General features: G+C 42.9%; 1 protein-coding gene across 1 annotated transcript; it reads right to left on the reverse strand.

Annotated features, from left to right (window-relative positions):
* Nucleotides 1-2,631: 2,631 nt before the first annotated feature.
* Nucleotides 2,632-6,300, reverse strand: LOC311353267 (uncharacterized protein; the record flags this gene model as incomplete). Its single annotated transcript, XM_084473111.1, has 7 exons — nt 2,632-3,296; nt 3,613-3,868; nt 4,114-4,257; nt 4,520-4,790; nt 4,921-5,228; nt 5,892-5,952; nt 6,074-6,300. The coding sequence occupies 7 exons, from the start codon at nt 6,298-6,300 to the stop codon at nt 2,632-2,634; spliced, it is 1,932 nt and encodes a 643-aa protein (XP_084329237.1).
* Nucleotides 6,301-14,124: the final 7,824 nt, after the last annotated feature.

Consider the following 14,124-nt stretch of genomic DNA (forward strand, 5'->3'; position numbering starts at 1 on the left):
CCACAAACGTAAATTTTGTTTAACTAGTCTTCAACACACACACACACACACACACACACACACACACACACACACACACACACACACACTCACCTCTCCATTGGCAATCCGATTGCACATTGGAATCGGGAGTACTACACTTTCCCTGATCTTTTCGGCTGCTGAGGCCTGATTCTGGCTGGTAGCTGGTAAAGGATTGTCCTTACAGAGGAGCTGGGCCACACTTTGGGTAGATACGATGGAGGCCACTCTCTTTGTGTGTATTGTGCTCTGACAGTGTTCCAACAGGGCATGCAGCCCTCTGGAACCATAATTTATCTCTTTAACGCAGAGAGTGCAATTAGCACATCCCTTTTTTTCAATTTTTTGTAAGACTAAGTCTGATAGTTTGAAATTGCGTTGACTGCCTTGACCTCAATTGCAGTTTCAACTTTTAGCCAAGGCCACTTCCAACTGGTTTTACATCCTTTATCCACTTGTTGCACAGTAAGTGCCGCACTCTCATCAAATTCTCTCATTCTGCAAATGAAGAGTTTAATATTTTAGCCATACTGTAGCATAACGCGACCAGACTGAAACCGGGACATCTGATCACCCTAGACTTTCTGTATCATAACGGAGAGCAAAGTAGTTCACTCAGCCCCCTTTCCTCAATGTGCCCTGCGCCACCTTCAGCAATCTATTTGACTCAATTAAAATGTATTAAATGATTTTAGTATCCTTAAAAAAGCAGTGCCGCCTGTTGATAAAATAAGCCCACTCCAGTGTTTCCCACACATAGGCCAATATTGAACAACGAGCGCCACAAATTGATTCCGCTTTTCTTATTTATTTTTACTTGAACGCGATTTTTAAATGTAACTCCGCCAGCCCGTAATCGCGCCCCCGTAATGCTGCCAGTCCGACGTGTTCCCATTCCGACAGCCATGTGCGCCAAACAGAAGAAGGGCCCTATCTTGCGCCCGGCGCAATTGACTTTCTACACCGACGCATGTGTCATTGCTAGTTTGCACCCGGCGCAAAGCTGATTTTCCCCCGCAGCAACCAGGCACCACTACACTTGCATGTTAAATATTATGATGTCAAAGATTATTCATACGTGTGAAACTGCATAGAAATAGCGTGTGGATTGTGGAAACATTTTTTTCCCTGCATGAATGAACATGAATGAAGTATAGTAGGCTATGCCATCCGTTAAAATAATAATAATAACAATAATACATTCGAGCAAAGTATATTCCAGGCTTCCAAAACAAAGTTATTTGGGAAAGAACAGCTGATACAGCGGTAAGTTGTACTTTTAAATCAATGCATCTGCAAACACCGTACAGCAAACACATATGTTCTTGACCCAGACATCGTGTACAAGCCCATTACTTTTAGGATTGATGAGTATTTGATCGTGGGAAAAAACATAGTTTTACCGTTCCATTTCAATTTGCGTGACTACACTCCCAAGTCCATTCCGGTCTCCAGAACGATCCCCTTGTCTTTGCAAAGCCGTGAGCTTCTCCATCATGATCGTGATGTTATCCATATTGCTTTTCATAGTCATATTCAGAGTGCCGACAGCTCTGCCCACCGTATCAATCATGACGGGCAGCCCTGTGGGGCAATGAACGGCTGACCGTGTACCTTTAATTTCCCGATGAATCCAGGCCATGCCTATTCCAATCAGCAAGAGACCCGTGAATACGATTCCAAAAATGTAGATGTCTTCCACATCCTCCACGGAAAGAGGCGCCAGGCACACGAGCTGCCACCTCTCCCAGGCATCCCTCACGTAGCCAGTTGCGAACGTTCCGGCAGGACAATCAGGTTCCCCCGAACCTTGGTGTTTCGTCGAAAAGACGGTGTCAATAGCGTTGAGAGACCATTTGACCAATTCCATGATGATTTAAGTTTGGAGAGCAGTGTGGAGAGAGTCTCTCAAGTAAGGACGAGACGAGACAAGACAAGAGCAAAGCCAGGGTCACGGGGAGGAGAGGACAGAAAATGAAGGGTGGGAAGGGTGATAGAACCTTCACTTAGCTGCTTCTAATAGTTTCAGGCTATATCACCCTCCCAGCTATCTAAGGTAGTCTCCCATATGAAATCCACATCCTGCCACTTATGTTTTACCTGCACACCTTTTAAAATAAGTTTTTATCATCATTTGCCCTCTTGTCTTGGCCATAATCAATCACTCACTAGCCAATGGAGTGGTCCCCTCAGGTTTTAAACATGCAATTGTGCAACCCTTGCTGAAGAAACCTAGCCTTGAGCCCAGTGAACTTATAGAATTATAGGCCTATTTCTAAGTTACCTTTTCTGTCAAAGATATTAGAAAAGGTTGTCCTCTCTCAGGTTTCTTCCTATCTGAGTGCGCTCACAGGGTATATACAGGAATCCTGAAGCTAATTGTAATACCTTTTTAAGACTTTTTCAAGACCATCCCAATATTTCTTAATACCTCACGCCACTTCAATACGCAACCATTTACATCAGTGACAAGTTTTAGTTTGTGATAAAGACTACAGACCACTAAGACCACTATGGTACAACAGAATTCAAAATAGGCTGGGATAATAACTCAAGGGCAAAGTTTATTTAAAAAAAACATTGCTCCACGCTCAACAACAATCAGGACAGTCATGGCATGTGCCTCAGCTCATTTGATTTTGTTTCCAGCAGCTTCTTAGTTTGGTCCAGTTCATTCTGTTTTTCTTTACGTCTTCTTCTCAGGGTGTTGGACTTTGTTATCAGTTGTGCCATTAACGTCCCAGATTTCCCCTCTGCCTGCTCTGCTAACTCATCAGCATCTGTTTGGAGGGAGCTGCACACCTCTGTCAGAACCATTCTTTTCTTTTTCAGGTCTTCTATCTCCTCCTGCACTGCTTTTCGTTTGAGGCCCTGTGTGGCACTCTGTTTCTTCTTTTGTTCATCTTCCAGGTAAATCCTGTACCTTGACCTTGCGGAGGCCACTGAAGCCATGAGCTCCTTTGTGAGAGGTACCTTCAAAAGACCCCCACAGACACTGATCTTGTCACATATCAACCTCAAAGCTTCCATCGATGCTTCAAGGATGTTGCACGTTTCAACCTCTTTATTGATGGAGAACCCTCTTTCCACCGTTGCTTGTCCGTGGGACAGAAGTAGAAGGCTCTGAGAAAACTTGGATAGCTCTGGGTAAGACTTGCTGAGGGCTGAATGCAGGAAGACATCAAGTCGCTCCTTCAGTGGCTGAAAGGAGAGGAATCCCTCGTCTCTCGCCTCAAGTGAGAGAAAGCTCTGGAACTGTTGTATGATTACATCACCTGGAATAATAGAAATAAAAAAAAGAAGAAGTTACTAATAGAATAATAAATAAATAGAATTCCAGTCCTTTTATTCATCTTTCATTGGACAAATACACAGCACAGTGTCTGAAAAATGTAAACAATGTATTGTAGATATCTTCTGTGTTTTAATTATTTCATATGGATGCATTTGAAAAAAGTTTAGATTATCCTGAAATCTCTCCCCTGTGTAGGCAGGAGGTTGGGTCTTGCATACATTGCATCTGGCGCTGCCCTTTGATATTTAAATTTTGGGATAAAGTCTCAACTTTTACTCTCCCTATGTTTTTCCTACCAGCAGAGACGCCTCCTGCCAACTGCTTGTCCTGCAGCATTGTTCGTACTACAGTCTTCATCTTTGTGAGGCACCCCTCTGCATCTCTGTGCATGCTTCTGGGGTCCAGACATCCAATAGCCCTGACCACTGGAATTTTCAGGGGGCTTTTCTCCTGCACTTTCTGAACGATTTTAACCAGGCCCTGCATGCACTCTTTCCTGAAGGTGAGAACTGAAAGCTCACCAACCCTGCTTCCTGGCTTGCTCTGAAGTGCCTGACAAATATAACAGACTATAAACAGACTATAAACATAGAATGTAAATGATGAAGAAGGTAAGCTTAATAGTCTAAAAAAAGTTTCCCCACGTCAGCAATTATTATTATTAATAATAATAATAATAATAATAATAATAATACAAATAGAATAAAATGTAAAAATTGTACTAGTTGTATTGGTGTACAGAAAGCAAAAAAACATAAATACATCCCTGAAAAGAAAATAGACAATATCAAAATTACCTTGATGGCAGATTCAGCACCCAGTCCTATGTCAACATTCTTGTAGGATACCCTATTCACCTCATCAGCAACGTCAATTTTAGTTAGCTTCAGCGGAGTGGTGTCTTGCAGGAGCTCTCCCTTTACAAACCGCCACAGGAGACTCTTAAAAGGATATAGCAAGTAATCAGTGACAGAACCATCCTACTATCCTATCCATTAAACAGATAATTATTCTCACTGCTTCTTTCTAATCATGAAAAATGTTGATTTGAAATTATGTGTGATCAATTTATTTTATATTCTATTGTGCAATTTCATGAAAGGAACAAATAAAATAAAATAAAATAATTGGTGTGTGTGTGTGTGTGTGTGTGTGCATATGTATGTTTGCATCCATGTTTTATCTCAAGTGATTTGAGATTACCTTCAGCAGCTCACTCAAATCGTTGGCAAAGAAGGGCAGAACTGGCTCATCGGTTTGATAGTTGGTCAGGAAGTGGTAAAAGGTCCTGGATATCGCCAGGAAGAAATGGAGCTTGGCAATTATTAGAGGATCTGCTTGTGCTGCCTCAACTGTATCATAAGAGGCAGTACTGGGGTTTGGGAGCTTCTTCTGCCTGACAGCACCCACATACAACCTGACCATTGGCCACACTTGAACTGCCCTCTCTGCCACGGGGACATTTTCAATCCACCTATGCAAAAATGGACAATGTCAGGTCACTCCAATTTCAACAGTCATTTCACTTTATTGTTGCCACATAAAAACAGACATTTCGGGCCAAATCCTGTCGCAATATGTATAGCAAACAATTCTCAACCCACCTGTGGCCACAGAATGGTAGTGGGAAGGAGGTGGACCCAGTCAAGGCAGTAAAATCTTCCCTCCTGGCTGGAACATTGTGGAAGAGGTAATGGAGTGCTCGAAGGAGCTTGTCCATCTGCCACATGGTAAAGCCTGCCTTCACTGCGTTGTGGAGCGTGTGAAGCCCACAGCTTCCAACATTGACCAGATGAGCACCATACAGTTCAGCATGCTCCGTCTGGAGGAGGTCTGCAAACTTCAAATTGACATTTGGGCCGTCCATACTGATTGAGAGAAGCTGCCTCATATTCAGTTTTGCAACACATTCCTGGGAATAAACACAACAACAATATATAATGTATATTATATATTATTATATATATACAATGTATATTAATGGCAATATTCCTTGAATGTTTATTTTTGAAATACAATGGCATTCAGTAAGATATTAACTATAGCCCAATTTTCACTCATTATTATATGTAAAATGGTTATAAGAAATACAATGTTTTGGTGTCCAAATTCCTGAAGCAAAAATTATAATAGCAGCATACCAGTAATCTAATGTTTTGTGTGAAACAAACAAGTGGTACTAACAAACATAGATGAATGTTATTCACTGTACATCCAGGTAATGTGCTCCAATTACTTCCAAGCCATTCAAGCTAAACTGAACAGCTAGCCTGGTCAGCCAACTTCACTCCCCAAGAATACTGAAGACAATTTGCTAATCAAAGGACCCACAGCAACCACACACGCATGTGTGCATGCAAGCATACACACCCAACACCCAAATCTCAGATCCACATAACAGTAACCTTTATCACACCACTGTGTCACATTTATACATGTTTATCCTTACAGACAACCAATCCCTCAACCTGTTTTGAGTCACTTGCCACATCCCAGTCTCTTAATCTACACTTTAGCCACACGATTGTCCATAAGTATTAAAAATTAAAAATTAAATGCTAGTAATTTAACTTACTTTAATGTGATGTAGCAGGTCGTCAGCCTTTCCATGTCCTAAGAATTGTGAACCAAGGTACCTAGCCAGACAGAAAGATATTTATTAATGTGTCACTCAACACACGCACACACACAGGTGCGTGCAGGTTGAAAAAATATATAGTGTATAGATTATATAGTATAGTATTAAACAGAGGTTACCTAGATTGGACACGGTCATCTTCCCAGAATCGAATGTGGACGTCAAGCTGTTTCTTTTTTGTTGATTTGTTGAGCGACTCATCAAACATTAAGACGAACTGGCCAGCCTTGTTGATTGTGTTGATGAGCTCCTGCTTGAAGTATGGTGCTAAGCCGAATCGTATAATGTAACCAGATTTGTCCTTACCACAAGCAAAAGTTTTGGCTATGTCGGAATCGGGAAACATTGCCCTGAAAACGTCAACCAAGTTTTCGTTACTGTTCAGCGAGTGGTGTTTCTCCGCTGTGTGGAGACACCACAACACCTCCGCACGCAGCGTTGCCGTGCCGCCCAGCGCCACCCTGATGTCGGCAGAAAATGAGGCGGCAGAGTGACCCGAGGTCGTAGCCGTAACGTTAGGTTCAGGTGCGGCTGCCGGTGGTAGTGTGACGGCACTAGGTTGTGGTGGTGCACAGAAAGCAGCAATGGGGAGCTGCCGCTCTCGGCGGCTAGCAGCGGCTTTGTGGCTAGCACAAGACATGTGGGACCTTAGTGCCTTAATTCCCATAGACACGATGTTAATCCTCTTCTTGCACATTTTACAACATGCCTCCTTGTTATTCCCCTCCACTGGCTGCAGCCATTCTTTAAAGTCTGGCATGTCAAGCCAGGACTCCGCAAACTTGCACTTCCCCATGACCGTTCACCGAGCCTTCTCTTCCGTTTTTTCGCTCATAGGTGCGTTCGTAATAATCACTGGGAGCGCCAGAGCGTAGGCTACTTTGTGAATTTCCGAATGCACTCTGGCGCTCTCGGAGAAAGTTTACGAACGCACCCACAATAGCGTCGTTTTTTATGTACCGGTTCGTCTTTGTTTTTTAAGGAAACAAATACATTTTTACACGTTTACGATATTTTTAGGACCCAAATTCTTGGACAGCGAATTCAGGAAAAAATACCTACAAATTTTAAGACTTAGTAAAGTCGTGAAAATACTTTTTAAATACTTTTTAAGGGTCTTAATTTTCCCAAAATTGATTTATCACCTTTTAATACTTTTTAAGACACCGCGGATACCCTGGCTCAATATATGTGATAAATTCCAGTCAGGCTTTAGATCTCTGCACAGCACTGAATCTGCCTTGCTTAAAGTCCAAAACAACGTTCTCATAGCGATTGACTTTGGTTCCTGTGCCCTTTTGGTGCTTCTTGATCTAAGTGCAGCATTTGACACCATCAACCATAACATCCTATTGAAACGCTTAGAAGAGGAAGTTGGTCTCCAAGGTCCTGTTTTGCGATGGTTCACATCCTATCTTAGTGATAGATCTTTTTCAGTTAGTTTTGGGAATTGCTCCTCGTCCTCTGCCCCTATAAAGTGTGGTGTTCCTCAGGGTTCCATTCTGGGCCCTCTTTTATTCTCTCTTTATATGCTACCCCTTGGTTCCATTTTTAAAGTATAACATTCAGTACCACTGCTATGCAGATGACACACAGTTTTACCTGCCTGTTAACACTGATGGCATCTGTTTATTGGAGAATATTTTTAACTGTCTAAAGGACATCACAAGCTGGATGGCAAGAAATTTTCTCCAACTTAACGAGAGTAAAACCGATATCATCATTTTTGGCCCTCCAAGTGATGTTTCCAGCTTGAAAAATGCACTAGGACCTCTCTCTGCAAACTGCCACGGTGTAGTCAAGAATCTCTAGGTTTTCTTTGACTCCTCTTTAAATTTTAATAAGCAAGTAAATAGTATCAGAATCAGAAAAGGTTTATTGCCAAATACATTTTCACGTATGAGGAATTTTTCTTGGTCTTCAGTGCGCACAATATTTACAAACAAATAGTGTGGTCAAAGGTAGGTTTTTCCAGTTAAGAACCATCGCAAAACTGAAGCCCATTCTGTCCTTCTCTGATCTTGAATACATGCGTTCATCAAATCTATCACAGACTTGATTATTGCAATTCACTATATGCAGGTCTGACCCACTCCGCTCTCAACAGACTTCAGCTAGTTCAAAATGCAGCAGCTAGATTATTAACTAGATCTAAGAAACGCGATCATATAACTCCTGTGTTGGCCAAACTGTACTGGCTACCTGGAGTGGAGCACAGAGTTAATTTTAAAATGTTACTTTTTGTTTTTAAAGCCCTCAATGGTTTGGCACCTAGTTACATAGGTGACCTTTTAATTCCATTCAGTGCTCCAAAGTCACTCAGGTTTGCATCGCAGAATCTTCTTTGCATTCCCTATACACGCCTCAAAACCAAGGGTGATAGAGCCTTCTCTGTTGCTGCCCCCAAACTCTGGAATAGTCTACCACCACACATCAAGTCATCTCCCACCACTGACAGCTTAAAGTCCAACTTAAAGACTTTTCTTTTCTCCCAAGCTTTTAATCTACCTTGATCCCAACCCACCCACCCTTCACACTTTTATTCATTATATTCATTGTGTGTGGTCATTGTTGTTAAGCACTTTAGGTCAACTCTGTTGTTTTTAAATGTGATATATAAATAAAGCTGACTTGACTTGAAATATATAATTTCCGACATGTCTGCCATTGAGATGTGATTACTCAAACCACCGCAGTGCCAGTTTTGATGTCAGGACGTTATTATTGCCAAACTTGTCGAACGTGGGGGAAATCCGACCAACAAGCCACAAACTTATTTCAGTCTCAACAAAGCAAAAGCAGACACTTAACTTAACTTAACTAACATAATAAAAAAATGTATTCATTAGTAGTCAGAAAGAAGTTTGTGGCGTGCACGGGTAGGTCGGATTTCCCCCACGTCGAGTTTGACAATAATAACGTCCCGACATCAAAACTGCCACTGCGGTGGTTAAAGTAATCAAATCTCAATGGCAATGGTTGAGATGTGTTCACGTGTTCTTTCGAAATGTGTAGCTTTCTGGTAGTAGTACTTTGAGCATGACACAGGATTTTGGCTTTGAGGCAGAAACTGTGCACAATCGGCAGATTGTGCACAGTGCACGCAGTACACAGTACACGCTATACGCACCAGAAAGGACTTCTTCATTACTTTCAAACTTTATTGTGATCCAAATACAGTGGCGGTGGGTAGGGCTGAACGATTTATCGTTTTCTGATCGAAATTGCGATTTCAGACAACGCGATCTCGTGATCGCCAAAGCCGCGGTTTCTTCTGTGTTCCTGACTGACCCGAGATCTGTTGTCAACTATTTATACCGGCACTTGAAAAATCACCACAGGCATTTGCACGACGAGTGCATGACGAAAAAGTCTGTTGAAAAGTCTCCCCCCGTCAACAATTCCGCCCGCGGACCCTGTTATAATGTAATGTCCCCAATTAATGTAAAGCAATTGGCCCGCCGGCATATCGCATTTCAGCGTTAACGTGTTGACGCGCGTCTTGGTGCGGTAACCCTGGCGCGTCAACTCCGACAGATCGCAACCCCCCCCCCATGAACGTAAATTGAGCTAGGCTTGTTATTGGCCATTTGAAATAAAGCCCTCCTACAAGTCAGGGGCGCCAACCACATTGAAGTCAATGTAAGCTCGCAAACTTTTTGCTGTCTATCAAGCTGAGACAGCTTGACGGGGGGGGAGCGATCGGGATTGTTGACGGGGGGGTTACGGGTTTCGATTACGGGCTGGCGTGATTGTTGACGGGGGGGAGGGGGGGGGGGGGGGCGATGCGATCGGGATTGTTGACGGGGGGGGCGCGCCCTAGGATGTTCATATTTAATAGACATGTTTCATTTCGCTTCTTCTTCTAATTCTATGATTAGTGAGAATTAAGGGCGCCACTAGTGGGCACCCCCACATTTTGGCACCCTAGGCAATCGCCGGGCCTGGTCGCACCAGTGTGCGCCCCAGGCCAATGGCATGGCTTTTCTGTTTTCATCACCACATGATTGGACAATTCAGCGAATCAATCAAATAGGCTACCTCCCTCAGCAGCATTCACGCAACACAACTACATATATGTAGTACTATGTATATATGTCTAACTGCATTTGAAATAGACATTGAGACTCACAAAAATGGACACAATAGGACAGTGATCATGATTTGCCTCAATATCAGAATAACAACAATGGGTCAAATAGCAATGGCTGGTGGAATGGCCATAAAGTAGGTCTGTATATGCAGTGTAAGCTTGTCCAGGCCCTGCAAGTCAGGATGTAGGCTATGAATCTGAATGAATAGTAAGTAGGTCATAGGTAATAGGTAGTGGCCATCCCCAAAATGCACTAGAAGACAGGAAATCAAATCTACCAAATTAAAAATTTTGTGGGGGGGGGGGGGGGGGGGCGGCAGACCCCCCATCTATTACTGTGCCCCATGTTGGGAAAAACAGTCTGTCTAGTTACTTGACCAGATAAAATGAGACAGAGAGGTAATAAAGTCTGTCAGCACGAGGGCCTCGGATTTAATGAGTAAAGTAGCAAAGGTAATAATGATTCATAAAGCGTGAGAGATCGAATATTTCTAAGTCCCTAACAGCGCTGAGGTCATCTGGAGCTTTGCCTCCGTGGAAGTTCTGCTTCAGAAGAGCATGAGGTGTTCCTGTGTGATGCAGTCTTATGCTGTATTTTCCCTCCCAACGAGGTGTGTGCCTTTCAAGGTGTGTGTGTTTCTGGATGTTTAGCTTGACCTTGAGACTCCGGGCTCTGATGTCTTTGAGTGTCTTCTGTGTTTCTCCTAACCAGCTGCGAGGGCTTCTCGAGGGGTATCTTGACCCTGAGCTGTGGCCGAATGTTATCAGCAGACTGACTCCTGTTTTTGCGAATGTGTGGTGCATTGTATGAGTCTCCAACATCTCCCATAGTTGGGATATGTGGCCTCCGGCTCAGGCCTTGACCTGAAAAAATATCTGACTATATTTGTAATGTACATGTGATGTGTTCGTTAGGTTAGAACAAGAGTTAACTATATTCGTAATGTACATGTCATGTGATGTGCTCGTTAGGCCATTTTGCCCATCACCCACCAACAACTTTTATCACCAGTTGCCACTGTCCAAATAATTCAAGAGACACACACAGTTAACACATTAATTCAGACTACTTTGGATCCATCCGTTACAACAGCAAAGTGTGTGTTGGTGTTGGTGTGTGTGTGTGTGTGTGTGTGTGGCCTTTCCCCCATCAAAGGTAGTAGTGTGATGCGGTTCCCAGGTGTAACCATCGGGAGAGCTGCTCTGCTCTTGGATGCCTTTACACTCACTCCACCAGCCCGGGATGCAATGTGACAGCAGCTCAAGCATCAAAGTCAGGCTGGCTACAGCTACAGCTCTCCCATTGGCTTGCAGTGACGAGCATAGCCGATAACAGACTATCCCTTGACCCAGGGTGGTACTGAAGGCCGGCGAACTGTGGCGAGCACACTTCCTGATTCGGTAAAGGTCTTTTTGATGTTGTCCTTGCAGTTATGTGTGTTATGGTTGGTCATTATGGTTTTGCTGATATGCCAAAATTTTAGACTTAGCTTGATAAACTGGATATTACCTGACATGTCTATCATTCTCACTAAAAGTGTTGGGGTGCTTCCTACATAGGCTGTTCAGAGGAATCTAACTACTAATTGTCTGAACGTTAGGGAACAATTACAGCATTTCACCGCATATTGGACAGCCGATGTTGTTTGGAAACAAATCCAACACAATCCCCTGATACCTGTGCCCTGTACTACGAACCTCGATTAGTGGGTTAGCGAGGTATGTTGCGCTCAAAGCCTGGGTTAGCTGGGACACGAAAGTCGATCTCTTTTAGCGTTGCTGTATCGCCATGGTGACTTATGCTGTCAACCAAACCAGGTCGGGAGCAGGTTTTCAGCTAAGATAAGCGCAGCTTCCTCGCCCCTCCGTTGACAATGACGTCACCATTTGTGGGTTTCCACGTAGACCTCGGAGCCCATATCGTACAGGGGTCTCTCCGGAGACAGAGGGTCTTTTGGGACAGATCTGATCCCTTGGCAATTGCCTGAGAATATTCTTTATGAGAGATACAGGTTCTCATCAGAGGGTATTCGCTACTTTATCGTCCTTGTTGGACCTTACGTAGACAATGCTTGCTGTTGCGCAGGGCGTCTCCATGAGAGAGTGTTAGATTGGAGGTAGCGCGTCAGTCTTTAATTTCTGCGTGCGGGGTTCGTCTCCCAAGTGATGCGCATTTGTGTGAAGCTTAAAAAGTCATATGGAATACAAATTTATTGAAGGTTATGGAATTATATTTTTGTACTTATTTCGAACTTGAATCCATGTTCTCACGACCGTGCTGGCACCACAAGTATGGGGGTAAAAGGCCTGATGATGAACCGAGATTTGAAATTTGGTCGCTGGCGTTCGGGTCTTTTAATAATCCACTACGCCACTGCCACTACCTCACAGCGGTCGAAAAACATATGCAATACATTTCTTACATAGGGTGTATTTAAAGTGAATTCCCTAAATTATAGAACAAAGCAGGTTTGATGTTGCTCATGCAGTTTGAAATCAGCATCTCTATTGGGATTAATGTCGAACAATTATTTGGCATAGTTTTTTTATAGACTAAATGCAGAATCCTTTCACTTATACGAATTTACACGATCAAATTTACACTATTTTTTGCCAGCACACCTCCCTAGCCAGTATGTGCAATTGTGTTGCCCCTAGCTGTAATCATATTTTTGAACACCTAGGTGTTAATTATGACAATCTGTTCCTCTTGAGTGAAATAGACTGCTCTTGCTCTATCCATCCAGGTGAGTAAAATGACGCGATAAACGCCCCTTTCACGTGAACGCGCGTTGAACCTAAAGTGGAAAACCTGGCTCGACTAATCGAATCCTAAGTGAGTGTCGTAGTACCATTTAACTGATCGCGAGTTGTGTCTCTGTCGATACAGGTTTTCCCAAGGAAGCCTGGGTATGTTCAGCGAGGTTTGTAGTATACCCCACTGTTGTTTTGTTGATGTTAGAAGCCATTTGTTGTGTTTATGAATGCCGCTCCTGCAGGGTTGCGGCAGGTTGATTAATCTGTTTAGTTTTCGGTTTTAAGATGGCCCATTTAAGCCTGTTTTATATTCTTCACATGTTCTCTTGCCCACATGGTCTCTCTCTCTCTCTCTCTCTCTCTCTCTCTCTCTCTCTCTCTCTCTCTCTCTCTCTCTCTCTCTCTCTCTCTCTCTGTGCTGAACATCCCTTCTCCACACTTGTTTGACCTTCAATAATCATTTAATTATGTCGATCAATTATGTCTCAAAATAAATATAAATATTTTCTGAACTTTCCCTCTAATGACAATGGTTTCTTTATTTGTATGCATTTCTTGCCAAATGTACACTGAGCATGCAACTAATTCTTGCCGGCACAGTGTTTATGACAAAGAATGACTAGCGAGCTCAGGCATTTATCAACTGTGTGTATCTCCCTGTGCCCCGGAGTTGTAAAGACCATACTAGATTTATAGACTAGCCAATATCCATAACATTACAGTCCCTTGGGTCTTACGTTTTTTTAGGGCCGTAATTAATCAACAAGTCAACGTTTTTTTTTGCTGCCTGTCCTGGACTTTAGACACTTGATATAGTGACGTGCGGTGTTGACTGAAAGGTATTTTTTTGAGGAGACGATGGCAGATATGTTGCGCTGCCAGGCAATTAGCATGTTAAGTACACAGACAAGCTTTGAATTAATTAGCCTGCTTAAGCCCCTTTCGATGACTTAGGAAAAACCGAAATCCGGAAATAAAAAGGTTTTTGACTGTTATACCGTCAATTTATATTCACTTAGATAATCCCCAGGTAAAGGAATCAAAGTTGCAGTAATTAACTTAGTCTTGTGCACTTGAAATTTGTGACGGATACGGGACAATTGAGCAGTGGGTTTGACAGTGGAATAATCCGATAAGAGGAAGTAAATAACTTTCTTCAAATGGTGTGTGTGTGTGTGTGTGTGTGTGTGTGTGTGTGTGTGTGACACACACCATGTAAGCCTACTAATTTAAGGTTACTAGATGACACAAAAGGTCAAAGTGATTGGAAGTCAATTAAGGACAATGTGGTGTACTAAAGCACACAGGTTTGACCTTTCA

Source organism: Micromesistius poutassou, assembly GCF_964030765.1.
Source record: "Micromesistius poutassou genome assembly, chromosome: 9".
NCBI lineage: Eukaryota > Metazoa > Chordata > Actinopteri > Gadiformes > Gadidae > Micromesistius > Micromesistius poutassou.